This window comes from Haemaphysalis longicornis, unplaced genomic scaffold (genome assembly GCF_048455015.1).
Source record: "Haemaphysalis longicornis isolate Haplotype H1 unplaced genomic scaffold, Haemaphysalis longicornis Haplotype H1 scaffold_7, whole genome shotgun sequence".
In the NCBI taxonomy this organism is placed as follows: Eukaryota; Metazoa; Arthropoda; class Arachnida; order Ixodida; family Ixodidae; genus Haemaphysalis; species Haemaphysalis longicornis.
Genome location: NW_027526422.1, coordinates 141,222,793 through 141,234,905, shown reverse-complemented (window position 1 = coordinate 141,234,905; position 12,113 = coordinate 141,222,793). Strand labels below are relative to the sequence as shown.

The following is a 12,113-nucleotide window of genomic DNA, read 5'->3' as shown; positions in this document are numbered from 1 at the left end:
TGCTGCGGGACATGAGGCGCTTCTCAAACTGATAAACTCTTCCTGGGAGCAAGGCCAAGTAGACGATCACCTGAAGCTTACGATCATTCACCCCATCCCCAAACCAGGTAAAGACTCCCGCCGACCAGAAAATTTGCGACCGATCGCACTAACACCGACGATATGTAAACTCATAGAGCGCTTAATCAACAACCGAATGCAATATCACCTAGAACAAACAGCGTGGTTTCACCCAGCACAAACTGGTTTCCGGCCCAATCTCGGTACACAAGACTACCTATGGTTGTTACGAAGAGTTATAAATCGGACCTCACGAAAGCTCACACCAGATTACCTCCTGGCAGTAGACATGCAGAAAGCGTTTGATAACGTTAGCCAAGAAGGCATACTCAAGGAGCTCGCGCTGGCCTTCCCCAGTCAACGAGCGCAAATCTGGATACGCAACTTTCTTGAACACCGCCCCATTCGGCTCACGAGCAAAGATGATAGATGGACCCCACGCACATTCTTCCTCGACAGAGGGGTACCGCAGGGTTCCATACTAGGGCCAATGCTTTTCAACCTGGCTATGAACAGAGTGGCCAGATCCCTCGAACAAGACACGTCCGCTCGCTTTGCTATCTATGCCGATGACGTCGTGGTGTGGACGGAAGCAGTGGACTATCCAGACGCTCAGCACATGCAAACGGAACTTCAAGCAGCTGTGTTCTGCCTTGAGAGAGCCCTCACAGCCCTGAACTTGCAATTGTCCCCAACCAAAACAGAATTTCTCAGCGTCGATGGCCGACAGGCCACGAATCCGGTTTACCAGTTAAGACTTGAGATGGGCAACACTACACTTATGTCCCAGAATGGCACCATCCGGCTCTTGGGCTTGCAAGTTAGCAGCTGCAACAGCCCCAATGCATGGATCCGTAAACTAAAAACGACCTGGCGGCAAACTTTGCATTTAATCACAAGAATATCCAACAAGTATGGTGGAACCCAACAGCGCTCCTGCCTCACCCTGGCTCGAGCCGTTGCAATAGGCCGGATGGCATATGGCTTTTCCACTTACAACCTACGAGAAAGACATATGAAAGACCTCGGTGTATTGCATCGTGCCACTATACGTGCCATTACGGGCCTCCCGCGACACACCAGAGTCGACCTCCTTGAGAAGGCTGCACCGCTTCCACCCCTCCCCATCCTCGTGGAAGAGACAAAATTGCATCACCAACAGCGCCTTGACCTTACCCCTCAAGGGAAAGCTCTCCAACAATGGGACCACCAAATCAGCCTCACAGATATCTCAAATATGCCGCCTGCTCTTCCGCCATGGGAACGCCCGGCACTCGGCCTACTTCGTCGCCGCCCCATAGAGCGACGTCGAAGAACTGTACGGGAGCAGTACATTACCCAGTTGGCCCACGACAAAGGCCCCGAGGAGTTAGACATCTTTACAGATGCGGCTATTAGCGGCATGAGCGCAGCAATAGCCTGGACTTGCCCCGAAGACCCAACCCTGAATGGATCTCGGCAGATCAGCAACACGTACGGCCTTACTGACGATGTCGAGCTATTTGCCATTCTTGGATCACTTCAACAAATTCAGACCTCCCAGCAACCCGAATATCACCATTACCGCATCATTACCGATTCACACGTTGCCCTCCAGGAACTCAACAAGGCGTATACCCATAATCTCACCACCAACCACATTATAAGCACAATTCAATCCTTGCGCGGACAAGGCATTAATATTCGTCTGGCTTGGACACCTGGTCACACAGCTGGAGCGACTGGAAACCAGCAAGCACATAACGCTGCTAGGGAGTGCCTTCTTTCGACTCCTCCCCTGGCTACCACGCCCGCTGACGAAACATCACCTACATCTTTAGCCTGGTACCAAAAAAGACGACAACTGCGGCAACAAAGTCAACGGCGGCTCCAAGAAGCTACCCCCCCAGGCTTTCTCCCTGCTTCGATATCCCTCTCTCGGCAGGGCGAAATCTTTATTAACAAGGCTTGCGCGGACGCCGCCTACACTCCGGACATTGTTCGCAAATGGTACCACGGCAGCACATCCCTTTCATCCGCACCTACGTGCAATTTCTGCGGTGCCGCTAATATCCTCCCGAACTTGTTTCATCTAATATGGTCTTGTCCGACATTCGAAAGCGGCCGAGAACAGCTGGTAGCCAATTTCCCACCACCACGTACTAATGCGGAGCACCTGGAGCGCCTGCGTTCCGATGATAGTCTTCTCGAACGCGTAGGAATTTATTCACTTGCCAGTGGTCTTTACAAAGCGGTGTAGAGCGGTCTGACAGCCCTAGTAGGGCCTGGAAACGGACAATTTGTGTTTAATAGCGTACATGAGATTTTCATTGAGGCTTTCGACTCCCTTTCCCTCATCTCCCAATAACCCCCCAGGGCCTCAGGCCTATTTCTAAATAAAGTCGTTCATTCATTCATGTTCCCATTAGCTAGTACTTCGAGCAGCCATTTTTTTTAAAGGCGATCACTCTGCAGTTAGAAAAAAAATGGCCGCGCATATGCTCCTTTTGTTGCAAATGTTGTCAACAGGCGATAGACTTTGTAGACGTTTGCCAAGGAAATGCCCCTATTTGATTTCCCGCTCACCTCTTCTGCTGTTCCTGTTAGGTCGCGCTCATCCCAAGGTAAACACACTAAATATTTGCTCAATACGATTTGCATTTACCGCGTTTTACTGCTACAGGCTGTGTTCCTCGATGCCAGCGCTGCAGTACGGCGGAGACGCGCGTGAATCGAGGAGGCCGACTTCAAGGTTCATAGAACCGCGTTGCCGTGTTCCACGTGCGTTCCAAGCAGAACATGGAACCTAGCTAGTGGAACCTTTCGTTGCTGTTGCCGCGTGATTTCTCATATGCTGCCAGGAGGTAACGCGGGCAACAACAAGCGGCGGTTTTCTGCAGTAGATGTAGAATATCATTTGCTATCGAAAAACCAAGCATCCATGGATTTCGTAAGCAAGGAACACTGTAAATATCTCTTGTGTACTTATTTACTGTCTTATGTTTGCATAATGTCTTGTTCTTGTTCAACAACGTTGACAAGTATGAACATATAAACCGAGCTTACACGTATAAATTTAGCTGTGAGTATATAAGACTATTGCGTAGCTTCTATTTTACTTTGGCCGGGTGGCTGAATCGAGTCACAGACAGATAGACGGACAGACAGACGGACAGACAGACAGACGGACAGACAGACCGACAGACAGACAGACCAATATTTCTGGGTTTAAGTAGCCCAAGAAAGACTATCGTCTTTAAAACATGCCATGTTGAAAACGCGCACGAAAGGGGGTACTTTCTTTTTTCTGAAATTACCCTTATGGTCAGTGACATTCAGGAGCTGCCTGCCTGGTATACAAACAAAGAGTCCATTGACCGGAGCTTGAAGAGGGCTCTGGCAGCCACTGTTCGAGGCTTCTACCCTTCGCCAAAAACTCCTTGGCATGGTTGGCCACATGATTAGCTTGGGAGCTCGGGGTCCGCGGTGTCGCTGCTCACCATAACTTTGAATACCCAAGGTATCGCGGGCTGGACAACACTTTGAATACCCAAGGTATCGCGGGCGGGACAACATGATTTTGGACGGATAGGTGTACTGCATTCACACGATAAACCGTTGCTCATTAGCTTGCTGTATAAATAGACATTAGCCTAGTATTCACGAAGTTGATTTCTTGGACAATAAATTTGGTTCGGCTTGTAGAGTCCTCGCCGGCTTGATATTATTCACGCGAACACATTTTGCTGGCACTAATTGTTGCCGCACAGTCCTCAGTGTTTTGTGGCCCACTCTATTGAAAGAATACGACGCGTGCATGACACAAAAACAAAAAGTTTTGATAAGCCATTTTTAGTACTGACAACGCTGATATGGCCTACGTAAAGCTACTGAATTGTGAAAAAAGCTGCCAGGTGATGCAAATTGAGAGAGATAACGGTTGTCTCTGTTGGTCGCGGCTACTCCGCGCATACATGCTATTACATGCTATACATGCTACACATGCCTATACATGCCGCCTACACATGCTATTACATGTTATACATGCTACACATGCCTATACATGCTATTATCCTATACATGCTACACATGCCTATGCATGCCGCCTATACATGCTATTATCCTATACATGCTATTCACCCTGGCCCAGTCTATCCGGGCGAGCTGCGACGATCTGAGCGTGCAGACAACCGGGAAGCGGGTGTGTTAGTGGTGAGGTAACGGTTCCAGCAATTGGCTCACCGGTGACACGAACCCATTGTTACTACATCTACTATGCCACACTGCTGAATACTACTCGCATTAATTTAAAATGAGGTTTCCATTTGGTGCTTCACTCTTTGGGACTATTGTAGAGTTAACTTTATCGTCTCTAAATACCCAAAAAGCAGAACACCTGAAAGGAGACGGCAGAATGCGTTTACCCACAAATGAGTTGGCGTAAACCCTAAAGTGTGAAGACCGGCTACTTGGCTCATAATCCTGGCGTAGAATATCGCACAGTAACGGGCACAATACACTTCACTCCGTTGTTAGCTTTCGTGTTTGTCTTTGGTGCCGTTTGTGTGCGCTGTTTTTCGCCATGAAGAATGATTCCCGTCCTTCGCACGCGATGCATATTAATATCTGAGATAGCCAATTATAGAACGCTTCATAAGACCGATTGGAACAAACACAACAAAAAACACAAAGGCAACCATCTAGTGGAAATGAATCATTTGCAAACATATCTCCGTGTTTGATATATTACACACGATTTTCTTTTTCGTACCTCCCACTGTTGACCCACTTGTCAAAAAAGGTACGCTGCCCAATCTCACCTAATTCCCAGCTACATGGCTGCCAAATGGCCACGAGTTTCTCTTTACCTACACTTATAGCGCCAAATATTGTCTAGGTAGCAATGAGACAGGCAGGAGAGATCCTGCGTGCGATGTTTCATTTGCTGCAAACATAATGAGACACAAGCGCGCGTCTCTAGCCTATCTTTTGTATATTACCCTAATTAACCTTCCTGCACAAATCAGAAGGCCTGATACAGATGGCGGAACGCAATCTTAGGAGTGTTCACCGCCAGCAAAGTCGACATTGGTAGAAACAGGTAGGAAGTCACGGGGCATTTTCATAGTCTCAGGTTGTCACTGGCCACAGCGTCAGAGCAACGGTATCAAAGCCGGTCCATCAAAAGGATGTGTGACCTGATGGTGAATCAGTGCAGATGACGCAGACGACAGTGGAGCCAGCAAACCGGAAGAGGTGGGATGTGTGTGAAAATAAGAAAAAAAGACGTAACCGGAGAAATTACAGTTGAGCTTCAGTAAAAGTGTCATGGTGGATTTTCCTGAGCTTTTGTTTCCTCCACGCTCCTGCCTGACCATAACACCAGCCAGTAAACCATACGTACGATAACATGCTAAGAATTGTCTTTCCCTTTTTATAACGCAAAGCTCAACAAACTATGTGCACCGGAAACAGGGCTTTGTACAAAGGGTGTTTAAAAAATGTATTTCTCTACTTACCCATTTTACCAACACGTCATAATCATTCTGATCTTCCGAGCGATCTGGTAGCCAGTACTTCAGGTCGTCCATGATTTGGTCAACCACATCGGGGTGTCGAGAGACATCAGAAGGGTCGGGAAAAAGGCGTCGTGTCCTCTCTGCGTCTAGAGAGTGTCAGAGAGAAGGTTAATAATACTACACAGTAACTGAGAATGTGGGCATGACACTTTGCTTCACTCGTAAATTTTGAAGTAAAATGATTTGCTGTGTCCCCCCCCCCCCCCATGCAGCTAAATCTGGGGTTAAACCAAGAAGGCTCAGAACTAAGCTAAATATGGTTTAATGGGGTTTGTGCATATTCATACCTATGTTGAATGAGAAAAAAACTGTGTGCCTGCATCAACAGCTAAGATGAAGTTTGTTTCACTCGAAAATACATTTCAACGAAGCTTTAACTTGATTTTGACACAATGAGAAAGCTAGTGCTTTTTTAAAAAGCACAATAGTAATCAAATAATAATCAACAACCAAAACCTTTTTATTTCGGTTGGTGTTTCTTTATACGTGCCAGACAGGGCTCCACAGCTACGTGCGCCAACAAAGGTGGGTAATGGCATAATTTGGAACACGGAAACAGCCGACAAATTGTAATTGTGAATTTTAACCAAAACTAACATAATGTTCCATTACACCAACCTACGAACAGTGCAAGCGTGACGAATACTTGGTTGTAGCGCAATCAGGATCACAATTCTCATCCGAGGTGACCCGCCGAAGCATTTTAATTTGAGAATGAGCGCCCGATTACTGCAACGTTAATAATTAACCTTCGTACGATATCTGTATTCTAATGAGGATTAAGCGGCGCAACTCACCAACCAACTTCTGTGCTTTTTCCTCAATCAATGCCATTACCCGCCATTACGAAACATCCACCCCAGAAGCAGCGAGACAAAAGCTAAGACTAACAAAGTTGTGCCGCTCTGTTCCGGTTACTTCACTTATGTTCAGTGCCTATATACATACATATTCCCTATTATATATATATATATATATATATATATTGTAATAAAAAATTGATGCAACCACTGGCCAACCAGCCCCTATGGCCTCTCATCCACCATTGTCATCACCCGCCCTCACGAATCATTGTCAGCAGCGGCCGCGAGAAAGAAGCTGAAGACTAGTATCTCCGGCATAGCCTGGACTACCCGTTTCTGTGACTGCGCTTCGCTACCAATCAACCCCTTTGCAATTGGTGGAGGGTGCGGGTCCATCGGAAAACCTGGAGCTTCGCAACCGGCGGCTGCCCACCGCAATGTCCCACGAACCAGCACATCAGCCTACTCCTGCTGGCCAGGTGCCACCGATTGTCTGCCCTGGAACCATATGCCCGCGGGACCCCGCTATATTCAGCGGGATAGACGATCGCGACGTGGAAGACTGGCTTTCTTCCTTTGAGCGCATCAGCACGCACTACAAGTGGGACGACGCCATGAAAAAAATGGCAGCATCTCCACTCTGCGGATGATGGCGAAGGTGCGGAGTACGGAGACTCGAAATGACATCCAAGTTGCGCCCCGAGGGACATCGGATTTGCGCCCCGACCGTCATTCAATTTTAGTCGATTTGCCTCCGCTTGCCGCGCTTTCGTATTCGGGGAAGCTCGTTGTCTTCGTAGACGTTGAGCAGCAGCGTGACGCTTCTTACGTTCATTTCCGTACATGGCGGGAAGGGGGTGTGTGATTTCCGGAACTCGCGGTGCACCGCGGCGCCATTGAATGATGATGACGATTGGTGGCTTCCCCTTTGTAACGGGGTGGCGTTGCACAACGGCCTTAGTCGCAACGCCATCTCGTGTTTACGCGTAGCGCCATCTAGTGTAGTTCTATGCAGTCACTGTGTGTTACAGCTTGATTACAACGTGACTACACCAGTATTTCTGCGCGTTTTCTCGTTGCTAGGTTATGTTTCTGCGTGTTTTCGAGTGTTATGGAGTGTCCTTGTACACTTTTAGGTAGTTTCCGCACATATTTTCGCTTGATTGTGGTGTGCGCACGGATCGACGGGGACGGACATTGGGAGGTCCTAATGTACTCCGCACAGTTACAGGCGACGAAGTAAGCCGTTTGAATCGCGTGTACTAACTCACGGCCGTAGCCCAGTGGGTAAGACGACTGACACTAAATCTAGCTGGTCTACCAGACACAGGCTCGAATCCTGCCGGTTCCTGTGGGATTTTTCGCGAGTGTAAATATAATGCGCACGGACGCGGACCGACAATTTTAAAGCCACTGTACTATAGTATAAAAGGTATATTGACGACATATTCATGACCTCGCAGCAAGACACTCAAACTTTAAAGCCACTGTACTATAAAAGGCATTATGACGACATATTCACGATCTGGCAGCACGGTGACGCGGAGTCCCCCACCTTCATTGCGGCATTTAACTTAGCCCATCCTAGTACTTGCCTCGCTCATTCCTATTCGGAACACAGTGTAAACTTTCTGGACGTCACCGTTACTACTTCCCAAGGACGGCTTCAAAGTAAACTGTATAGAAAACAGACAGACACGCAACGGTATTTGCACCTCCAAAATGCCATGTCAGACACTGCAAGACAGCAATACCTTACAGCCAAGCCCACCGTTTTAGGGGAATTTGCACAAACCAAGCCGACTTTGACTCAAACTTTCGAGAACTCAAGACCGCTCTCCTGAATAAAAAATACCTGGAACAAGTTATCGACGACGCCATTGTGCGAGCCAACCAATCAAACCGTAAAGAAATCTGCAAGAAAAAGCCCCGAACGTTTTAAGCAAACGAACTTAGTTTTAACCCCCTCAGCCTCCGCTCCATGACTGTCAACCGTACTAAGAAAACATCACAATATCCTAATTCAAAGTGAACGCTAAAAAAGCATAGTCCCCGAACCACCACGCGTTGTCTACCGGCGTAATAAGAATTTAGGCGACTTTCTTGCTAACTCTCGTATCAGCCGACCAGAAACTACTGCATGTTCCATGCCCTCTAATAAAACTCGATGTAAAGTATGCCCACACATGACCACTACACAGCGCGCAACCAGCACGGGTTCCGACTACTACATAAATATAAAAGGTAACTAACTGTCACTCCGCTAATGTCGTATACGTTCTACAGTGCACTGCTTGTAGGCAACAATATGTCGGCCAAACTGAAACGCCCTTCCGAATACGGTTCAATAACCACCGCTCTCATGCAAAAATTTGCCCTTATTTACCCCTGTCAAGACTTGTGAACGGTCCCTCTCATGCATTTGAACATCTTAAAACAAGAATTTCAGAATTCGCTTTCAAAACCCACCACGACCGCGAGGTTTGTGAAGCTTATCTCATTTATAAGTTTGGGTCAGCGACGCTTGGGATTATTGAAAGTTACGGAAAACTAACGTGCTTATCCCTCGATTAAAATTGGCGACCTCCTAATATTTATCACATTGTTCATTAATCCTACCCTTGAGTTTCCCATCAGAATTCGCAGAAACTCTCCAAATGCAGCAGCTTTATTAGCCTAATGCGGCTCAACAATGCGATTTGTCCTTGGTAAGGAGGCCGGGTTACCCCCACCACTTAGAAACGTTTAACCCCTTGTTATCTATGGACCCTACCTATTTCCTCTTCGGTTTCTAGCTCACTATGCAATGCCCTTTTGTGCACTGTATCTATTCTTTCCACCCGCGCGGGGCACACCCAAAGAGCCATCTTCGTTCATGCCTGCATGGATCTATCAAATCCAGTCTCCCCACCCACTGTATGCCTTATTGTATACTTTTCCCTTCTTTTTGAAACCGCGATTGTCCAGTCTTCCGCATTGTGTGAACTTGAAGTCCACGCCACGTATGTTGCCCCGTCGTGGTGCAACCTTGTTCGACCCCTCTCTCTCTCTCTCTCTCTCTCTCTCTCTCTCTCTCTCTCTCTCTCTCTCTCTCTCTCTCTCTCTCTCTTTTCTAGTTCTTGTAACAGGCATAGCCCGACCGCATACATACGCTCCGTTTCCGGAACATCTTCCGCTCCTATCACAGTTTTCTGCAAAGCTATATAAGAAATGTGTTCCAAATTTTTGTGACAGCAAAATCATGTAACTGTACTCTGATGAAGGCAAGTCCCGTTGCCGCTACGTGGGTAAACCTTCGTTGTTATTGTTCTTGCTGTGAATCCGGCTCTTTACTTATATATATATATATAGAGAGAGAGAGATCATGAGGTTCGATGGGCCAGTATAAAAATAGTGAAAGAAGTCGACTGACACGTTTCCCGTTTTTGTTGCCAACAGTTTCGGAGTTAGAAACTCCTTCTTCAGGGCTGTATTTTAATTTCTCACATTGCGTCGTTATAGAAAAACTACGGGAGGGTTACTTCCCTCATCCCTGCAGGAGAGGTCGCGGGTGAGGGGTGTTTCAAACAGTTTGAGCAAGTGAGGCATTCCGATTGGCTAGAAAGGTGGAAGGTGAGGGAAGGGGAAAGAACACGGACGGAAAGGCAGCACGAAAACACGTAACAAGAGGCACACAAGCAAACACAAGATCAAAAACAAGAGTAAGTCCTGCGCGCTCTGCGGATTATTTATATGCTGTGCATAAAACCGGGTCCACACCGGTGGCAAAAGCACGCAAGTGCTGTTGTGTTACGGTGAGTAGGCGGTGGTTCTCGAGGCGCCGAAGCTCGTCCATCACGTTCTTGTCGATGTTGTCTCTGGGGTAGAATCGGTAGTCTCCGTCAGCTTTGGTGAGGTAAAGGTTGTTGACATTGGTGCACCGGCTGAGAGCAATGTACACGCCCTCCTCTTCGCAGCTTTGTCTTCTCGTTCTTCTTCTTTGGCGGTTCCCCTAAGGGAAGATGACGACGGTAGTTGAACGCGAACCTATCTCGTGATGGATTCTTTGGTTGGCCAATCCCTAGGGGCATCCTGCCACAATCAGCATCAGAGGCGCTGCGGACGGGGTTGGTTGAGCTGCAAGCCGCGTGGCGCTTCCCGCCACAGCTTCCCCACGGGAAATTCAGCATCCCCCTCTAAAGTTTTCAGTTCGTCGTTTCTGTTGACGTTCAGCTTCGCGTGCCTTCGTTGTATCAGTAGATTGTTGACGTAGTTTGAATGAGTCAAGGACATAAGGCGCGTTCGTAGCACTTGCTCCTGTCCCGCATTTGTAGCGTAGTGGGAAGAGCACCGCGTACCTCCCGTTGCGGCCAGAGAGTCGTGGGATCGAAACCGGGCGCCGCTAACTATTTCTTTTTTTATAGTGTAGTATCGCGGAGCTGTGGGTGTAAGGAGGAGAGTTGCGCATGCGCAGTGTGAGTGCGGACGGCGCCGACGCCGACGAGGGACAGGCCACCGCTATAAGATGCTCCGCATCTAAAAAGGATCTATTCTCAAAGAACGGGGCGTATAGTCCGAAGCCGAGGATACTAGCGCTCCTCGAGCCAGTCTGCCTCTGGGCGACCTCTTCGTCTTCGCTCCGGCTTGCCTTGCGCGACCCACTGACGCGGCACGTACCCATAGATAAAATGTAGGATGGATTGACCACCAGGTGATCCAGTGCATTGCCATGTGAAATGTCAAGAGGGCCGTGACATGACCCCCTCCGGCGGAGACGCGCCATCTCGGTGCTTATGGAAAACGAGGCTCAGAGAACAGGGGGGGCCGATGAGTAATACGGCTTGAGGCGGCCGACGTGGACGAGTTGAGCTGCTGGGTCCAGTGACGATGAGGAAGGAGCGGCGGGAACAATTTCGTACGTCACGGGTGTGACCATATGCTTGATCCGGTCCACTAGTCTCGTAACAAGATATATATATATATATAGATATATATATAGTAAGGAAATGAGGGTCTCGTTGAGAAAATACAGAAACATAAGTAGGCAGTCTAGAACGCCATAGGAGGCACAGGGGTGTGGTTAGGCTCTATTTTTTACTACGGTTAATGAAGTTAAGATTTTTTTTTAAATATAAGGAAGAAAAAAAGAAAGAAAAACACGCGCCCAGAGTGGGGACCGAACCCACGCCTTTCGATTAGATCTCGAATGCCTTACCAATTCGGCTATCTGGGCGACTGTGTTCTCCTTCACTTTCTGGGCTATTTATGTTTACTAGAAGTGTATCTGACGCTTGAGGGTGGTAGCCAGTGCCACTCTGACTACACGGGGAGAAGGGGCCTTCTTTTCAACCCCCGGGGCGTGACTCAAACGTCTACAGCCTGTCATGAGCGGGTAACTGGCGGGAAGCCCTCTTATGCTACCTAGGCATCAAGGCTGCCAGAGCCGAGACCCTCGCTAGGCTTTCGCAGAATAATATAGTAAGGAAATGAGGGTCTCGTTGAGGAAATACAGAAACATAAGTAGGCAGTCTAGAACGCCTTAGGAGGCACAGGGGTGTGGTTAGGCTCTATATTTTACTAAGGTTATTGAAGTTAAGATTTTTTTTAAATATAAGGAAGAAAGAAAGAAAGAAAAACACGCGCCCAGAGTGGGGACCGAACCCACGCCTTTCGATTAGATCTCGAATGCCTTACCAATTCGGCTATCTGGGCG

The 12,113-nt window shown here is 48.0% G+C and overlaps 1 protein-coding gene across 7 annotated transcripts in view; it reads right to left on the bottom strand.

The window, feature by feature from the left end:
* Positions 1-12,113, bottom strand: part of LOC144147085 (uncharacterized) — a 256,503-nt gene that overhangs the window by 153,016 nt on the left and 91,374 nt on the right. For all 7 annotated transcript variants that reach the window (XM_077679133.1, XM_077679135.1, XM_077679130.1 and 4 more), the window contains one exon: positions 5,559-5,704. In XM_077679133.1, coding sequence (XP_077535259.1) covers positions 5,559-5,704 — 146 coding nt within the window. The remainder of the gene's footprint in view (positions 1-5,558; positions 5,705-12,113) is intronic.